Source organism: Myxocyprinus asiaticus, chromosome 2 (genome assembly GCF_019703515.2).
Source record: "Myxocyprinus asiaticus isolate MX2 ecotype Aquarium Trade chromosome 2, UBuf_Myxa_2, whole genome shotgun sequence".
NCBI classification, from domain to species: domain Eukaryota; kingdom Metazoa; phylum Chordata; class Actinopteri; order Cypriniformes; family Catostomidae; genus Myxocyprinus; species Myxocyprinus asiaticus.
The window spans coordinates 40,492,761-40,512,693 of NC_059345.1; the positions used below are offsets into that span (position 1 = coordinate 40,492,761).

Sequence of the window (19,933 nt, forward strand, 5' to 3'; positions counted from 1 at the left end):
TCCATTTAGCATAAATGTTTTCTTAGTATGTCAGCAGTTTCTATGATTACTCTTTATGTAGCAATAGTGAGAGCCTTGGTGAAATATCTGTGCAGGTTTGGCTTTACTACATTCTGAGTTAAAGTTATATTCATACCAAAAAAAAAAAAAAAAAAAAGCATTGCCCTGAATTTGCCTGTAGTGACTGATATTGTGCCACCTGCTGTCTGGCAGCTGTTTTATGAATCTCATGCCAGCATACTGCCATCTGCCACTGTTACAGAGACTTTTTTAGCAACATCCTGGAGGCTTGTCAATTGCAGTGGCTGAAGGCAGTATTAATGATGCTCATGTTCTTGGTGTTCTCTGAGGTGAATGCTCCTACAGGCGTAGAGAGGCCAAATCAGACCAAATAATGTAATAACTACCGTTAATGTAATAACTGCCAATAATGTAATACATTTTATTACAATGTTTATTATTTTTTATTAACCCAGCCAATAATGTAATAGACAGCCATTAATGTAAGAACTTAATACTTTATGGGCAAAAAGTGATTATGTTATTGGTTCAGAACTTTCATTAAATTATTGGTAAGTTATTACATTATTGACTTTTATTACATTAAGAATGGAAAATGTATTAAGTTATTGGCAGTTATTACATTAACGGTAGTTAATACATTATTGGCTGCTACAAGCCTCTTCTGCATTTATAAGAATTCCTTATTAATCATTTGTAATAACTGTCTGCAGAATGTGGTTCTGTTCAGAACAAATGAGCACTGACACCACAGAACATCAACAAGAAAAGGCTCTGCATGTGTTTAGTGTATGATGTCATGCAAAAAAAAAAAAAAAAAAAAAAAAAAGCATTTTGTAATTCTTGTATTCCTTTACTGCTTTCCTTTCTGGCATGTGAAGATTTCGAAGAGGGAGGTAAAATGATCAACCATAAACAAACAGATAATTAAACACAAAAACAAAGCAAATCAAAAAGGATTTGATTATTAACTTGTTTTTCAACATACTAATCCAACACAATTCCCCAATTTTCTTTTTAAACTTGCTTGACATTTTCTGTAATAAGTTGTTAAGTAAACTGAAACAAATAACAAAGCAGAAATGAAAATGATTTGCTTAACTAATTTTGGCCTAATTCAAGTATTTAATTCATAATATGGAAGCCATCAACATATCACTCATATTTATGTTAAAGCTAACCAGTTTGTGCTGCCCGTACTGCTTGAAGGATGCCAGGAGATGATGACCTTTTAAACAGAATACATACAAATTGGCACAATGGATTTCAAAATGCCAATGTCTATATCAGCACAAAACTATTCTGACTTAATGTTACAATAGCTATAGCAAAGAATTAATGAAGCTATTAATGATCCCTGTAGACTGGTAACATGATGTTTTAAACTGTATTTCTGTTAAAAAGATCATTTAAATAATCTGTTGTGTTGATGCTTTATTTTTGTTTCTTTATTTTTGATGCATTATTTTTTGTCTGTGCATAAATTGCAAGGTTTATTATAGTTTATTTTCATATCAAACACAAACTCGTTAGATATGACTTTAGATTATTTTGATAAATGGCTTTGAAAACCAGGAAAAAGTCATTTTGCTGGGTATTTTTTATTTATTTATTTGGCATGGGGAAATCCTGGAGCCTCCAGGTCTCATCATTTCATAACAGGTTCTCCTCCAATATACATCCTCTCAGTCACTTGTATCCCATCATTTCATCATTTTTTTCTCTCTTTTTCACTTTCTTTTAACCAACAAAATGTATCCAATCTCTGACTGCTCCCTCCTCTGCACCGCATTAACTTTTGCCAACCTTCCTTCCCCTGGTTGCTTGCTGCATGCATTATTAGCTGAAGAGGTAGTACAGGTAGAGGTAGCCCCAGAGGCAGCTCCTGAACTGGAGCCTGAGCCTGAGCCTGAGCAACAACCAGAGCCAGAGCCAGAGCCAGAGCCAGAAAAAGAGCCAGAACCAGAGCCAGTGCCAGAACCAGAGCCAGAACCAGAGGTGCATGAGGAAGGTATGTGTCATGAATATTCATTCATCCTTCCATTTTCCCCAAACAAACTAAAATCAGGCAGCTGCACCTCATCAGTCACATTAATGTAGTCCTAGTTCCCCAGTAGTACCCTTCCCCCAAACCAAACTTTAACCACTACTGGCGGTACCTCCTCTTCGTACAGGCCCACCATGAGTCCGGTGTGGCAACACCAGACAAAGGTCACAGAGCTTGGGTCTATCTATGCCATTTCAGTCCCTATTACTGACCATTTGAATTATGTATCAGAATTGGACAAATTTCTTCTTTATTGGCATGAAATATTTTCCAATTCAAATTCACAATGGTGGGGAGTGATCTGGAATGATCAAGCTCTGGCAGACATGGTGCTCATCACACCAAAAATGCAGCTTTCTTTCAAATGAATGCAGGTGGCATGTTAATGAATCGTACTGCTGCCCCTGATCTTGCCAATTGTGGTGCAGCAATGATGCTACTCAGATTGTTATTTTAAACCCTCTGTACTCTGAGTTGCCGCCAGCACAATGCTATGCTAGGCTGCACCTTGACAAAAAAATCTCTTAGTAAAACCATTGCATGTGTTATAATATTTCTGCAACAAAAACAACTGTTTTAGTTTGCTATCGTGTTTCATAATGTTTAAGTGATGCTTCTGGATAATGATGTTTAAAACATTTTTATATTAAACTTTCAAAGTGACCAAAAAACATTAATAAAGTAACTGTATCTAACGTCACTAGCTTAACACTGGAAAGGCTCTCTTTGGCACTGTGGACAACACATTGATCTATATCATTAAATTAAATCTAAATTATAACATACTCTTTTTGGGTGTCAAACGAGGTGTCATCCATTGCTAGGATGCTTTTTTGTCAACTTTGAAATTTCAAGCAATGTTTTGTGAAAATCTATATGATTATATAAATTGCGTAATGATATAATTGTTAAGTAATAATCTGAAATATAATGTTGTTATTTAGATAATGTTCTGTTTTTGATCATATTTGCTCACATTGAGGTGTTTCATTTAATAAACCATTTAAAGTGATACATTGTAATTGTTAATTATTTCACATTGCATTTTCTATGTTTAAGTCATTTGAATCAATGTTTTCTGATATAAGCAAACACCTCAATTTGAGTGTCCGCTCAGCTGAAATCTGCATCTGAGCATGCAGCCCTGCTGAGCAAAAAGCACTATTAATGTTCTCTGTTCTACTCTTGCTTTCAATGCTTGATGCATGCAGAGGCCTATGAAGAGGAAGGTATGTTGGTCATTTTCTTGTTTTTGTCATTTCTGTTTGGATAGAAGGCATGGGGGAGGGGGTAATGCCTGCAGGAACACTGTGGAATCAGGTCCAAAACTTTTCTCCCCAATTTGGAATGCCCAATTCCCAATATACTCTAAGTCCTCGTGATGGCACAGTGACTCGCCTCAATCTGGGTGGCGGAGGACAAATCTCAGTTGCCTCCGCATCTGAGACCATCAATCTGCGCATTTTATCACGTGGCTTGTCGAGCGCGTTACCGCAGAGACACAGCGCGTGTGGAGGCTTCACGCTATTCTCCGTGGCATCCACACACAACTCACCACGTGCCCCACCGAGAGCGAGAACCACATTACAGCGACCACGAGGAGGTTACCCCATGTGACTCTGCCCTCCTTAGCAACCGGGCCAATTTGATTGCTTAGGAGACCTGGATGGAGTCACTCAGCAAGCCCTGGGTTCGAACTCGTGACTCCAGTGTTGGTAGTCAGCGTCAATACACGCTGAGCTACCCAGACCTCTGGTCCAAAACTTTTTCAATGCTATGGCATAAGATTCTGATTGGGGAAACTCAGGAGGCCGGCCTGTAGTGTCAGTTGAAATCGACACAAAGGGGTGAAAGAATATGAAATGCTGACATTGCTCTGTGCTTTGGTTCTTTCTTTTTGCATGAATGTCACACCAGTGGAAGGAGGACAATATGGTAGTTTGTATTCCCTTGTGGTGTGGCTTTTGCTTGTGTTTTTGGGTGTGAAGGTTAAGCCAGATGTTTATGAAACATTTCAATGGCACCAACATCTCATCTAGCTCACCTGCAGAGTCTACTCAGAGTTCAATGATGCACCAGAGATATAATTAACATTTAGACATTGTTAGTCAAAAGAAATGGGAAAATGAAAGATAACAAGCCTTATCACAAGGCTTTGTCATTGTCTTAATTCCTGGAATAGTGAGAAGGGTTCTTTTTGCACTAATGTACTTATAAGCATCTTATCAACTGAATGTTTGTGCAATGATTCCTCTGTAATTGTTTTGATCGTGTATTTGTTTCCCAAAGTTCTCACTAACCTTGTTGATTAACATTACTGAAGCAAAAAATTATATATGTTGTTCCATAAGCTCGGAGTTACAAGGGTCCAATACTAAGATTAACTCCCTTCTCATCTATATGGCTCAACTTCCACTGATTGTTGACTGAGCTTTATTAAAATTTCTCTAACCATGTTACATATTCCTCTCCTTTTTTGTTTCGTAACAGAGGAGAAGCCCAAGTTCAAGTAAGTAGAATTGTCCACATAACTCTTTTCCAATTTAATAATGTATCCAGTCAGTGCCTAGTCGGTATGCAGTAATACAGTGATGACACTTTCTACCGACGCAATACAACATGATTTGAGATTAGTCATTTTTGTTTTCTCGAGGAGCTGGAGCAGTTCCCTGTTCTTAGACACTCAGAATGTCACTAAAACACACTTTCCTTTTACTTCTTACAGACCAAGTGTACCTAAGATCCCTGATGGGGAGAAGGTGGACTTTGATGTAAGGGAATACTGCCACTGATGGTGTTATGACGTTTTAGTGTTATATGTGGCTTGGCTGCTAAAGTCTTAAATATGGCAAGAATACATGTTTGATTTCATATTTATGTGTCTGCTAACAGGACATCCAGAAAAAGCGTCAAAACAAGGACCTCGTTGAGCTGCAGGCCCTGATTGATGCCCACTTTGAGTGCAGGAAGAAAGAAGAGGAGGAGCTTATCGCTCTGAAAACTAGAATCGTGAGTGTCGTAAAATTACAGAAATGCTATTATTATGATTAGCAATAAATTATCGTGGTATAATGGACATATATATATATGTGTGTGTGTGTGTGTGTGTGTGTGTGTGTGTGTGTGTGTGTGTGTGTGCAGGAGAAACGTAGGGCTGAGAGGGCAGAGCAGCAGAGGATCCGTGCTGAGAAAGACAAGGAGCGTCAGGCAAGACGTGAGGTGTGTCACACTGCCTCTATTATTTACAGAATACCATAATCAATGTTCAAGTCAAATCTATGCCCTTGGCCATGATAATTCTAATTTCCTCTGGACTAATTCCTGGTTCCGGTCTCAAAAAGAATCTACCAATACGAGTGTTCCAGACGGAGAACAACCACCATTTTTAGTGTTAGTTGGAGGAAAAATAAGTTACAGGCTCAATTTTTCAATTGTTGGCTGTCAAACAACTCGAAGTAGTTAATGATATCAATGCAACTAACCACCCATGGTCTCAGTACTTGTTTTCTTTATTCATGAAGGCAGCTGTCGAGCTCTTTAAACCGATCTGAAGCCTGTTGCTCATGTCGAAGTCCATGTGGCCTGTCGAGTTACTCCTGAAAAAAAAAACTAAATATCTGTTGTTGTCGGTATTGGAAGCGACAAATTGTGCCCCAATATACAACTTTTCCAGCATCTTGTGGAGATAGATTGTATTTGAATTTGGGACTTTTTCCTGGAAGACAAGAAACAGGATTTTAAGCATAGATTTAGAATAAGTTTATGGTGCGCTGTTTGTCACACCAGACTTGTAATTGGTCACATTTTGTAAACAGGGAGCTCTCAAGTTACAACTTTTGTCAGTGCGGCCAACATCGTGTCAAACCATGTATCATGCACTCGAAAATTGATTGTTGATTCTCGTGAACAGCAGACATGAAAAAAAGACATGCACTGATTGCAATGACAACAGAAAAGATGAAGAAAGGTAGACTCAGAAGACTGACAAATTAGTTTAGCCATAACTGCACCATTCTAACCCCAGCAATGTCAATAATTTAAATATAATTATTTTTATTTGTTATATTCACACACAAACAATTATTAAACAATTTCAACCTGCCCTTTCTGCACCCCCAAACTCCAATGATGCAGTTGTTGTTGTTGTTGTATGTGGGGGGGGTTTGACAGGAAGAGAGGCTGAAGAGGGAGGAGGCTGATGCTAAGAAGAAGGCAGACGAAGATGCCAAGAAGAAGTCTGCCCTGTCCAGCATGGGCTCCCAGTACAGCAGCTACCTGCAGAAGGTGCATATGCAACATTTCCTATCAACTGCAACACTGATCCATTCAGTCATCATTTAGAGTGTAATATGAGAGTGAAAATGAGTGTGAGTGTTTTATTTTTTGTATTGCTGACACAGGCTGATTCCAAGAGGGGAGGCAAGAAGCAAACTGAGAGAGAGAAGAAGAAGAAGATTCTGGCAGACAGACGCAAGCCTCTGAACATTGATCATCTGAATGAAGACAAGCTGAGGTCAGCACAAATACCTGCTAAATCTAAACTTGTAGAGAAAAAGACATTTTCCTTTTAATTGTATGGATGGATAATTCATCAAAAATGAAAATTCTCTCATCATTTACTCACCTTTATGCCATTCCAACTGCATTATGACTTTCTTTCTTCTGCAGAACACAAATGAAGATTTTTAGAAAAAATATCTCAGCTCTGTAGGTCTATACAATGCAAATGAATGGTGACCAGAACTCCAAAAGCACATAAAGGCAGCATAAAAGTAATCTATAAGACTCCAGTTGTTTAATTAATGTCCTCAGAAGCAATCAAGTTGGTTTTGGGTGAGAACAGACCAAAATACAACTCCTTTTTCACTGTATATCTTGACAGCAGTCTCCTTGGCGATCATGATTTCATGCTCGATTACACTTCCTATAGTACCATCTAGCGCTCTGCGCATTTGTCAAGCATTAGGAAGTGTAATCGAGCTTGAAATCATGATCATGCCTAGAGACTGAAATGGCAAGATGCACAGTGAAAAAGGAGTAATATTTCAGTATGTTTTCACCCAAAACCAACTGGATCGCTTCAGAAGACATTGATTAAACCACTGGAAACATATGGGTTACTTTTATTCTGCCTTTATGTGCTATTTGTGCTATTCACTTGCATTGTATGGACCTTCAGAGCTGAAATATTCTTCTAAAAATCCTCTTTTGTGGTCAGCAGAAGAAAGAAAGTCATACACATCTGGGATAGCTTGAGGATGAGAAATTAATTAGAGAATTTTCATTTTTGGGTGAACTAACCCTTTTACAGTCAGTGACATGATGCTAATTTTTTTCTATTAAATTATTCAAAAATATATTACAAATGCAATTCATACAAAAAAATTACTTGAATACACCTATTCTATGATGAACATGAGTTAAAAAAATTTAGATATTTTTTTTCTGAGGACTAAAGTAAAAAATGTCATGTGGTGTAACCGTACAAAGACAGTAAAAATCAAAAAATCAAAGTCTCATTAAAAACTGAAATGAAAAACAAAAGAAAGAAATGTTGGTATGATTAGTGCAGAATAATCTTTTATTATTATTTCTTTAAACAATTAAGTAGTGAAACAATTATATTTTAAAATATTATTCATATTTCAAAAACTTTTATCCACCAAGTCAAAGTCATGTGGTGTAACCAACATGCAGGTAGCCATTTTGCTGTTTTGTTGACAAAAACCATTAAACAGAGCGAACCCCTTAAGACCCTCAAGACTGAGTGTGAAGTTTTAAAAACAATATCAGATATTTTGACATTCTTATGAAAAGGGACATTTTGTTTAGGTCATGTGTTCTAACCCCAAGAACTTCTTGATATTCTTGAATCAAAAATGATATTATTTCTTACCTTGAAAAATGTATTTGAGAACTTTTTTAAATCAATGACTAAGTTGTGTACACTCTCATGTATTCAAGGTGCAAGGAAAGTGTTTAATATCTTTTACTTGATGGTTACACCACATGACATTTTTAAAGTCATTAAATATATATATATATATATATATATATATATATATATATATATATATATATATATATATTAGAAAATGCTGTAAATATTTTTTTAAAAAAATGTGTGAAACCAAATTGGACGCAAGATTACATTTCTACAAACTTGATACGTGTTTTAAACTAGATTTTTAAAAGATTACTCATTGTTATCACCTCAGACAACCTTATTTGGCAATAACCCTTTGGATTCTAGTGTATATGACTTCCTTTTGTATATACAAATGTGTGTTATACAGGGAGAAGGCTAAAGAGCTGTGGGACTGGATGTACTCCCTGGAGTCTGAGAAGTTTGACCACATGGAGAAACTCAAGAGGCAGAAGTATGAGGTGAGGGAACTGTCCTTAATGACCTTATTATACAATATACTGGCTGAGTTTGGAACGTCATACTACCCATACCGCTCTTACTACTTTTGACATATCTACTGTATTCATTGCTGAAATAGTTAGTGTAGTAGCATGCCATTCCAAACCCAGCCACTGTCTATAAACTCCTTTATTTCTTTTATTATGATCTATCTTTGTTTTACTAGGGGAGATCCACTAGTTTTCAACTGCATCCTGGACTAATCAGGCATTCAGCTGCACAAATAGAAACTCAACATTTTTATCCAACTATACATTGCAAAATTATTTAAAGCAAAATCATTAATGGTTTCACATTGTAGACATAAAGTAACAATTTCGATTTGGCAACCACTCATGAGCACCAATATAAGATCATGTACATCGTAATATTCAGTCACTAGTATCAGTCATAGTAGCGCATGTTAGAGCAGGTCTAAGCATGTTTGTGTAGGTGATTCAAATTATGTGTGTTTGGTAGTACAGGTCTCAGTTGTGTCCTGATGTTCTGCAGGTTACTGCCCTGCGTAAGAGAGTGGAGGAGCTCAGTAAATAGTGAGTAACTGAAACTATAGGAAGCTAAGCAACAGGCTTTGGTCAGCTACAGGGACGTGGCAGCATGGTCTGCATGCATGAGACTCTCTGGTCTCCATGGACCCTGGGAAACAGGTCAACTCTGACCACAGGTGAAAGGTCGAATGTACTGCCTTTGAATATATGGTGTGTGAGCCAATACAAAAACTTAGTTCTGCTCCAACAGAGGAGCTGGATCTCATTCACACCAACCACTAAGATAAATCAAAGCACTATGGCAACAGCCTAAATATTGTTCAATAGAGCTCTGTTCCATTGTGAAATGAATACAGTATATACAGTCAGTAAGCATTTGATCTAACACATTCCAAGATGACTTTGTTGCAGGTAGGTGCGTGTCATTGTTCATGCCTCACAAAGTCTTGTTCTATTTGCACAGGTTTCTGTTCAGCACGGTGTAATAGAAAATAAGAACAAAGCTGTTTAATAATTTCTGAGCAGAGTCAAGCCAGAATGGTTTGTGTTTGTGCCTGTCAGCACTCCATGGTAGACGACAGCTGTCACAATCCTGGATCCAGAGATGAAGGTAATGATCAGGCAGGTTTAAAAATGCTAATGTGTTGTTTTCAGGTTGTCTCTCTCAGAAACCGCATCGATGAATTGCAGAAGCAGTGAGTAGCTCCAGTTACCACCACACATGCACAGTGCACAGATGGACTAACTAAAAAGACTTACCTTCTGCCTTCACTCTAATATTACTTAAGGGCTTTTCACACTGCGCTTAACCCTGCGCGATCGTCTTTTTAAACCCCGGTAAAGCAACGTTTCACACTTGTAATTTTGAAAGGGGGTTAGCAGCGCTTTTACACCTGGGTTATGAAACCTTGCTCCAGAAAGTTACAGAACGTTGTTTAGCAACATACAACCAATCATATGATGCCTCAGTGCTTACCTCATTTAAAATGTACATGCTTTTTATAGTCGCAGAATCTTTCACATGCTGTTTCCGTTCACTATGGAGCCCCAAGGGGCCAAGGTGGTGGAGAAACAATATATAGTGTGGGAAAAAAATTATTTTACATTCTCTCGAAAATTATTTTGCGTTCTCTTGTAAAACTTGTGTTCTCATATATGCATTCCTGCGTCTGAATACTCTGCTGGCTATTGCATTTATGAGAGATAAGTCGAGATGACAGGTGCCAGAGCCTACTTTTTTATGGAAAACTGTATCTTGTAAACTTGTAAAGAGTGAAAGAGTGAGAAGATACAGTGACTCCTTTCTGTATTGCATCATTACATCATACATAAATCTGATATATGACGTGCAAAAAAATATATAAAATATATTAACTTGAATGCAATTCAAAATGCAACATATTTAAAAATGCTACAAAAATTACCGTTTTATGTAGCATGTTTTCCCAATCAATAGTGGAATTTGAATATAATAATAGTTTATATTTGAGCATATATGATATGTACTTATGTTTATGTGGCCATTTATCCGCGATGGGAGAAAGGTGCCATCCGTTGTTCCTGTCAGGCTACTCTGCCCTACAGGCTCCATTTGGTTAGGATTAGGGTGGGGGCAGGGTTAGGGCATCTGCTGCCTACCAGGAACAATCTGTGGCACCTTTTCACAATGGCCCATTTATCATGCATAGGGCATAGGGATGATTGCTTTTGAATTGAACGCACCCTGAGTCGTTCTTGACCGAAACAAATCTTATCATCCTTTATTATGTAAAATCTGCATATCTATAGATTTACTAAGAGACTTGACATGACATTCCACATAATGAAGCAATTTTTATTGAGGGAAACAACAAAACAAAAACAATTATAATATGCAATTCAAATGTGCGCCACAGCATTCAATTTCCATTTTACCACTCGCATTTAATGTAATTTTAACTGTGTTGTCTTTATTTTTACACATTCATAAATTGATAATTATGATATGTGCATTGCCTAAGTATTGTCTTTCGGGCTTCACTCTTTCATTGCAACTGGCTTTCTCTTCTTTTTTGGAATAATGCTGGAATACACCGTAGAGCTAGCAGAAGACTGTCATTATAACGCAAAATAATTTCCGAGAGAACGTAAACATTTTGCGAGAGCACACAAAAGCATTTGCTTATTTTTTTCCCGACCAAACGATTTTTTTCCCCCACCACCTTGGCCATTTAGGGGCTCCATAGATCTCCATCTGAGGGAAACTGCCAGTAAAATATCTAACTGACAATGCATTAATTTGCTTGATAAAGAGAAAGTATTTTTTCATGTTTTTTTGTAGTATTTACAAACAGAGTATATTTGCTTAGTGACATTTCCCCAGATAAGCAGTTAAAGGGATAGTTCACCCAAAAATGAAAATTCTCTCATCATTTACTCACCCTCATGAAATCCAAAATGTGTATGACTTTCTTTCTTCTGCTGAACACAAACAAAGATTTTTAGAAGAATATCTCAGCTCTGTTGGTCCTTACAATGCAAGTGAATGGTGACCAAATCTTTGAAGCCACAAAAATCACATAAAGGAAACATAAAAGTAATCCATTCGACTGGTTAAATCCATATATCTATATATTCAGAAGCGATATGATAGACGTGGGTGAGAAACAGATCAATATTTATGTCCTTTTTTACTCTAAATCTCTTCTTTCACTTTCACTTTTACATCTGAAAGCCACATGGGGTGCCTGTTTAGTTTCACTTTCACATCTGAAAGTGGAGATTAAGGGTAAAAAAGGACTTACATTTTAAACTGATTCTCACCCACTCCCATCATATCCCTTCTGAAGATATGGATTTAACCACTGGAGTCATATGGATTACTTTTATGTTTACTTTATGTCATTTTTGGAGCTACAAATTTTGGTCACCATTCACTTGCATTCTATGGACCAACAGAGCTGAAATATTCTTCTAAAAATCTTTGTTTATGTTCAGCAGAAGAAAGTCATAAACTGCTGGGATTGGGGGCAGTGGTAGCTCAGCGGTTAAGGCTCTGGGTTACTGATCAGAAGGTTGGGGATTCAAGCCCCAGCACTGCCAAGATGCCACTGTTGGGCCCTTGAGCAAGGCCCTTGACCCTATCTGTTCCAGGGGTGCTGTATCATGGCTGACCCTGCACTCTGACCCCAGCCTAGCTGGGATATGTGAAAAAGAAGAATTTAACTGTATATGTATAATGTGTCATAAATAAAGAAAATTATAATTAATTATAAAGGATTGCACAAGGGTGAGTAAATAATGAGAATTTTCATTTTTGAGTGAATTATTTCTTTAATATCGCAGGTTGTGTGCACATCGTAAGCTGTATTCATCCAGTCGTTGTTAGTGACCTCAAATATGCATATACAAACGCTAACTTTCCAGAAATTTTTGAATCGACTCTAATTCCTATTCCTGGTTTCCGATTCCAGACTCATTTTCTCTATTCTTTTTTCGATTCCCAAAAAACAGGAGGTAAAGTTAAATCTCATAATAAATAGCACAGTATAAAGCATTCTTTGCACTATTTATGATAACATGAATGACAAAAGGTCTTGACCATTTCTATTAATAGGTATATTCTAAAAATAAATATGGGCCTATATGCACATCTTAATCTGCAATGCTTCAATCCCATAAAAGTGAAGATTGGCTGAGCAGATGCGCCTGTATTTTGAAGAACTACCGCAAATAATGGTAAAAGTGGCCTGTTACCACTCATCAGTTGTTCTTGTTTAGAAAGAGGTTTATATTATTTTATAATTGCCCACTACCTTTGGAACACTATATCGGTCTGGAAAGCAGCTGTCTGATGTGTTGAAGGGCATGTACGATTGCTTCATACAGATGAAAAAAACAAAAAACGGATTTACTGATGCCTGACGGACTACAAAAGAGTCAGTTGATCAGTCGAGAAATTATAATCATTTAGCTGCAGTCATTTTATAATCTGTAATATGAATTAGTGCTGTTAAGGCTTCTGAAATGTGTAGTAGTTTAGTGGTTGAGAAAATTAAAACAGTCCGAATATATCATGCCCTAATCGGACTCGCTTCCAAGAGCTGAGTCGTTTCCATGCTTTGAAGTCGATTCTCTATTACCAAAGCCTCGGAATCAAAGAATCGATCCTTTTTAGAATCTATTCCCAGCCCTACTGTTTACACATGTAATAACCTAGGATAAAGTAAAAGTGTGAAACATGAAACAAGATAACCCAGGATTTCATTAACCCAGAGTTAAGAATGATCCTGGGTTAATAATTTCAAGTGTGAAAAGTCCTTTACTAAATTATCTACTCATCATCACACCCCTTAACTCTCAAAGACACTGTCACACACAATATGCCAGTCATATTGGTTAGCAAGCATATTATTGACATTGGCAGCAAGGCTTTACAAAACATGTCCTAAAACTGAATGTAGGGCAGCACTCTTGAGGCTGTGGTAGAAATGGTAAGTATTTGGGACATTTTTGTAGCAATGTGACAGACGTCCTGAAGCGTGAAGGCTTTGAGAGAGTGAGCTGTATGAGTTTTGTTTACCTTGGTCAGACAGCGAACGCTCTCTGCAATCTTCTCATACAAGCTTCTCCTACAATCATTCCTCAAGTGATTTACAGACAATGAAAAATAAAGCCCTTTCTTTTATTGCTTGCACTCAAAACTCAACATACGGTATGTAGCAAGCACTTGTCTGTTCCAAATCTGGCTTATTTTTCATTGGTGTGGTGTACATGAGGTAATCAGTGATGCAAATGTGATGTGTAGAGCAGCTGCTGCTGTGAAAATAATTTGAGACTAAGACAGGCCTGTTTAACAAACTGACAGAGCTTAGAGAAGAGCGGTAAGTCCTGCATGGAGTAAACATGTAATTTCAGATCCACATGCACGTCAGAATGCATGATTTTGTAGTTAGACTCCCAGTGCTGAGAACACAACAAACACAAGATGTGAAGAACATCCTGCAGAACTGGACTGAGAAAAAGAAAAAAGAAAAAAAATGACTCTGTGTCAATGACAATGGAATATTGGTTATGACATTGGAATATAAACAATGTCCTAATTGCAATTGGACATTGGCATTATGACATTGTATTTCAGATTATGAGCTATGATGGATCCCTGTCCTGTGTGGTGTTTTTCTCATTCTTCCACCAGCAGGTCAGTAATGGTCAGCAGCCCTAACTCTGTCTTTTTATTGTCATGATATTCAGCTCCAAGAAGGGCGCTGCTACTCGCCGCAGAAAGTAAAGATTTCATGGAGAAATTGACATCCATAGTCAAGACATGCCTGTTGCCTGTATCTCAAAACTCTGCACACATTCTCCAGGCCTTTTTGACCCCACCCATGACCACACCCTGCATGACATCAACATGGTTCGGTTTTAGCAGTTGTTGCAGTAGGCACCTCCCCTGTCTTTAGGTTCTCACCTTCTGTTTTTGTAAATAATATTTTGGCACGCCAGCTTTGTCTGTTGCACTGTAACTGTCTGGCAGTTCAATAAAATTATTCTTCAAGACTGATGAACTAAACTTGAAATGTTTCCTGATTATACAGAGAAACATTAATATTGAAATATGGAACTGAACATGAACCTTTGAATTCAGTTCACCTTCAGTCTGGGCTGACATCACAATAATTAGTAGCAACTTACTTGGAATTGTTTGATAATAATTTCCATGTATGTGTTTTATTGTAAAACACTGACCTCCATTATTAATTGTGATTTACTTTGTGCAATCATGCATCCCAAAAAGGGATTAATCATTCATCATTATCATCATCATTAATCAATCAAGTTAATCATTCTTATCCTTAGATTAAATGATTCAGTATTTTCTGACCGTAAAACTTTTATGTGTTTATGATATTGATTGTATGCATCGTGAATTTTTTTTATTATATGTTTGGAAATTGATGGGAGTGCTTGACAATTATCAAAAATAAGAAAAGGGTACAGGGTCAGCATGCCCGTTTCTTGGTTTAAGTGCATGTCTACCTTTTTCCTGGGGGTCTTACTGGGGAAACGAATGTAGGTGGGACTTCTACCGGAAGTCGTTCTATAGCATTCCATAGCTCTGGCTGAAATCATTTTAGACCCTGTTTACAGCTGGTAATAAGACACATTTTGGATGATCCGATCGCAAATGGTCAGCGCTCAATATAATTGTAAATGGGGTGTAAAATGATTTGTGATTGGATCGCAAAAAACATATACAGAGGTAGTCAAAAACCACATTTCATTTGATGTTTAAAATGCTGTCTTGATGTGTCCCGGATGGCAGCGAAGCACCACCTCTCACCAGTCAATCACCCACCGAGCAAAAGTTTAAACTTACATGTGGAATTAAAAGGAAATAACCGTCTGATCGGAAAACCTGAAAAAGCGATAACATACCCGAGGATGAGAACACACACATCTGAAGCTGAATTAACACAGGTACTCCACTGAAACAACCGATAATTCTGCTCGTACACCGCAACAACAGCTGTGTTAACTTGATAACGAAAGTAACGCCCACATTTCGCACTAAGCATCACAGGATGTAGGAAAAAGTTGGATACGTTTCTTGGTATTAGCTAAGAGCCTTTTAGCAGAAACGGGCCACTTTTATTAAAATGAATGGGAGAAACTAGAATGGTCAGCGGATGTACAAAGGAAGTCCTGCCTTACAGGTAAATGAGCCCATAACCTTTTAGATACAGACATCACCTGTCAATCAACTCAAGAACGTGCATTAGCTATACAAGCCCGGATCAAAAATAGAGTTTTTTTTTTTTTTTTTTTTTTTTTTTAGCATAATCTGAGGTAAAGAAGCACAATTTATGATTCCAGTATTGTCAGATGTTACTGCCGATTTGAAATATGTTCTTTGATCGTAATCTTTACCAGCCATTTTGGAGATTTTGGTGTTCCCCCATTCAAGTAGATTGGAGTTGCACTTTCATGACTTGAAATAGCCTCCTGAGAGTGTTCCAAAGATGGCCGCCAGTGGACTGACTTGCTTGAAAGATTTGTCCCCACCCACCTGTCCATCAGAACCCAAGTGGGAAACCACACCTCCCTAACACCCACCCAGTCAGTTGTCAGAACTCAATGGAGCTTGAAACGCCACTGGGGGTCAGTCTGGGAACCACTGTAAACTTTATGCAACACTGCAGCACACTACGGAGTACAATCCGTATAATCCACATCAGCAGTATTGAAACTGCTATTCTTCATTAAAATTGCTACATTTGTACTGCAAAATGAAAACTCTGTCCAGATTTCCAGATTCTGCTATCTTTTTTTTTATTTATTTTTTTAAATATGTAACATATCAAAGAAACCAAAAGTGGTGACACTTTACAATAAGGTTCCATTCATTAACATTAGTTAATGCATTAGGTATCATGAACTAACAATTAACAATATATTTTGACAGCATATTAGTTAAATAAAAATAATATTGTAAATTGTTAGTTCATGTTAACTAATGTTAACAAATGGAACCTTATTGTAAAGTGTTACCACATTATTTCAAAGTTTTTGTACCTACAATACCTTTTGCCAGAAATGTAGTTCCCCGACAGGAATGTTGCTGTTACCTGGCTGTTTAAAAAAAACAAAAAAAACAAAAAACTTTAGAACAGGAACATTGTTTACATATATGTTGAAAGTTTTCTAATACCAGTATATAATACTGAAAACAATGTATCTATTACATGCTGTATATTAAATATGCACTGATTAAAGCCATTACAACGTGAAAGACAACATAATATGGTAACTGAGAAACATAAACAGTAAGCTCAATAAAAGTAGAGAACACTGTCTTACTGTTTTCAAAAGATTTTTTAATGAAAATGGAAATATACATATAGTAGTATGGTACACAATAAAAAGATTCAAACTAAGCATATAATGCATTCTGCAATTCTTCAATAGGCAAAATGAATTTTAAACCAATAACCTAATGAGGGCTCCACTCCAAAAAAATATTTTATTGTGTCTATGATATACAGAGGTATTCATTATGATGCCCTTTTGCAATACTGTGGACACAAATATAAAAACAGAAACTTCACATATTCGGTTGTATGTCAGTACTAAATACAGAAGATATCAAAAGAACCAAAAATGTGCCATAATGTTTAGCAAATTTAGTTTCTAACTTCTCAATAATTTAGACCATATGAAAATAAGAATTTATTTTGCATCAGCAAAAGTGCTACGCATAATTTATCCTTGGTGTACACGTATAAAATCTTGTATCTTGAGTGAAGAAATTTTTCTTATATGGTAATAAATAAATAAAGTGCTCAAAATACAGCATAAAGTTAATTACGTAATAAACATGTGATTGTTATAAAGCATGTCAAATCACTTAATATTCAGATAATTAAGAAGTAATATTACCTGTCGAAAAGTATCTATTGTAAATGCAATTAGTACGTCTTTGTTATTTCAGTAAGCTCCGTAGTAGGATTCCATATATACAGAACAGGAGCACAGCTGCATTTATTTATTACTGCTATCGGATTCCTGTATCCTCTAATAAACACAGCTGAGCATCTGCTTCCATATTACTTACATTTCAAACATGCTGGCACCCAATATATACCATTTTCTGAGACATTATTTAAGACATTTGATAGAAAAAAACTCTGCAACCCTAATATCTTAAGATACAGTTTTATGGTGCTTGTGAAATTAACTTTCAAGTTGAATTATAAGTAACACTTTCTTTTATGGTTTACACTTTTAATGGGCTTAAGACCACTGACAGGAACAGTCTGTTGGTTCTTGTATAGTGTAGCTGACCCATGTGGAGTTTCCACTACAGTAGAGTTGGACTGAACGGCGCTGCAGGCCCATCTCTCTGCAGCACTTGCAGAAACGTGCATATGTGTTGATGTTGTAGTTGTAAATACTCGCAGATGGACACTTTCCATCACATGACACTATGTTGACCTGTAAACATGGCAGACACCGTGTGAGCCACACATAAAGCTCAACGCAAATTAGATTAGATGTCAACAGGCATATTCTGAAGTTAACTCACCGGTCTGTTGCTACGGCAGTCATTCTTTCTAATTGTCATCCTCACTGTCACTTTCTGACATGACTTTCCATCCTCTTTACCTGCAGTGTGAGAAGGCCATGAATGATCCTTTTCATGCAGTGTAACAGTTCTATTTCATTCAATAAATAACTTCTGCTCTTCCTACTGTATGTAAGGATTCGCATTTTAAGCAATGAAGAACTACATCCCTCTGGCAGATTACCATTTAATTGCTTGGTTTTATTGGTCATATTATTTATAGCTGAGTTTCAAAAAGCAACTATCGGCACCGATTAATTGGTAAAACTGATATATCGTTCTACCTCTACTTGAGGGTACAGTTAAAGGTATTATTTTAAAAACACCCTACTAACAGCAGGATGATGAGACTCAGGGCCGTAGCTAGACAGGGGGAAAGGTGGTAATGATTTTAGGGGCCCACAGATCCAGGGGGGCCCCACATCAAATTCAAATCTGTATTTTTTAATTGGAAAGGGGCCCAGAACAATATACAGTCAGGGGGCCGTGAATAACTTACTACGGGCCTGATGAGGCTACATGTATTTTCCAATCCACAAAAAATAATTAGTGATACTACAAATGGTAAATAGACTGTTATATAGATTTTACTGATGGTTCACCTTTTAACATTCTCCTTTAAGATTACTTCATAAGATTTTAATTAACTTTTACTTGTGATGTATAACTAACAGTAGAAATAACTCTTCTTTCCCCACTTAGCTGAAAAATAATTTATATAAATCTACTCATCTACTGAAAATATTGATGCATATTATTTTATTGTATTCAAGATTGATGTTGTTCCACCATCCCAAAAGCAAAACAAAGAAGATAAAGAGAACAAAAAGCCCCAAGTAAGCCAACATATTTGATTATTTACCTATATAAATCAGTAGTCAGTAGAAGCTGTAATAGTTTGGGAAATATGGCAGAACAGGCAGAATAGGGAACACAAATAGGGAAAATGCTAATTTTGCCACATTACCCAAAACAATACCAAACACCCCATAACCACAAACTACACCTTCTATGTGATTAGAGGCTACAGCCTAGGCATTCTGAATCATGCAGATCTATAGAAACTCACTACTTGGACACTACCAACAGTACATTGTTGGCAAACAACAATGCACTGCCCGACAGAGCAAAATGGAGAAAGACTTTTTGGTGGGGTGGGGGGGGGGTTTGAGTAACTTAAAATAAAGTATACTTTATTCAGCGAGTAGTGATCTTCAACTGTTGAGAGTCCTGTATTGTTTCAATAGGGGGAGTACATTGTTGGAAATCAACAATGGTGATGGTGAGCCTCATGGTCTGACGTTAGTATCAGGTACCTTGTTCACAGTTTGTGCTAACTGTGGGTTTCAAAGGGCTAACAGAGAAGGGGAACAGGGAATTTGCAGCGCCTGGAGAAATTGTTACACAATGTTACACTCAATCTGATACAGTATACTAACATTTAGCTACAGTATGTTGTTGTGCATGTCAATGCTTTTCTGTTCTGTTCAAGTTAATTCTCTAATAATCTCTTTTAGGGGTTTCACGACTACCGATTTTTCATAGTCGACTAGTCAAGCCCATAAGTCGAGTAGAATTCAACTAGTCGTGACGTCATCTCAGAAATTCCACTCCCCTACCCACTGAATATTAAAGTATACAATAGAAAGATCTATGTTAGCTACAATGTAATGGGTTTTAGCTTGTTATATGTTATAAAAAAATAAATTTAAAAAAAGCAACCTAGCTACATGTCATCAGGCATTAGATACTATTACAAGTAGATCTGGCGCAAGTTTACCCACTCACAAGGTGCATGGAATTAAATCAACAAGGACAGAATAGAGAAATCCAGCGACAGTTGTGGT

At 37.0% G+C, this 19,933-nt stretch overlaps 2 protein-coding genes across 4 annotated transcripts in view; one reads left to right on the forward strand and one right to left on the reverse strand.

The window, feature by feature from the left end:
- Positions 1-805: 805 nt before the first annotated feature.
- tnnt3b (troponin T type 3b (skeletal, fast)) lies at positions 806-14,521 on the forward strand. Of its 3 annotated transcripts, XM_051647395.1 has the most exons (12): positions 806-917; positions 1,865-2,032; positions 3,280-3,297; positions 4,559-4,577; positions 4,794-4,839; positions 4,961-5,077; positions 5,210-5,287; positions 6,239-6,352; positions 6,469-6,581; positions 8,365-8,455; positions 8,988-9,028; positions 14,216-14,521. In XM_051647395.1, the coding sequence occupies exons 1-12, from the start codon at positions 821-823 to the stop codon at positions 14,250-14,252; spliced, it is 939 nt and encodes a 312-aa protein (XP_051503355.1). In that variant the 5' UTR covers positions 806-820; the 3' UTR covers positions 14,253-14,521. The 3 variants fall into 3 exon arrangements, with proteins under 3 accessions (XP_051503355.1, XP_051503358.1, XP_051503361.1); XM_051647398.1 differs by lacking the exon at positions 3,280-3,297; XM_051647401.1 differs by lacking the exons at positions 1,865-2,032; positions 3,280-3,297.
- Positions 14,522-14,665: 144 nt separating this feature from the next.
- Positions 14,666-19,933, reverse strand: part of LOC127449786 (otogelin-like) — a 72,237-nt gene continuing 66,969 nt past the window's right edge. The window contains 2 exon segments of the mRNA XM_051713336.1: positions 14,666-17,956; positions 18,048-18,127. Coding sequence (XP_051569296.1) covers positions 17,756-17,956; positions 18,048-18,127 — 281 coding nt within the window. The 3' untranslated portion in view covers positions 14,666-17,755.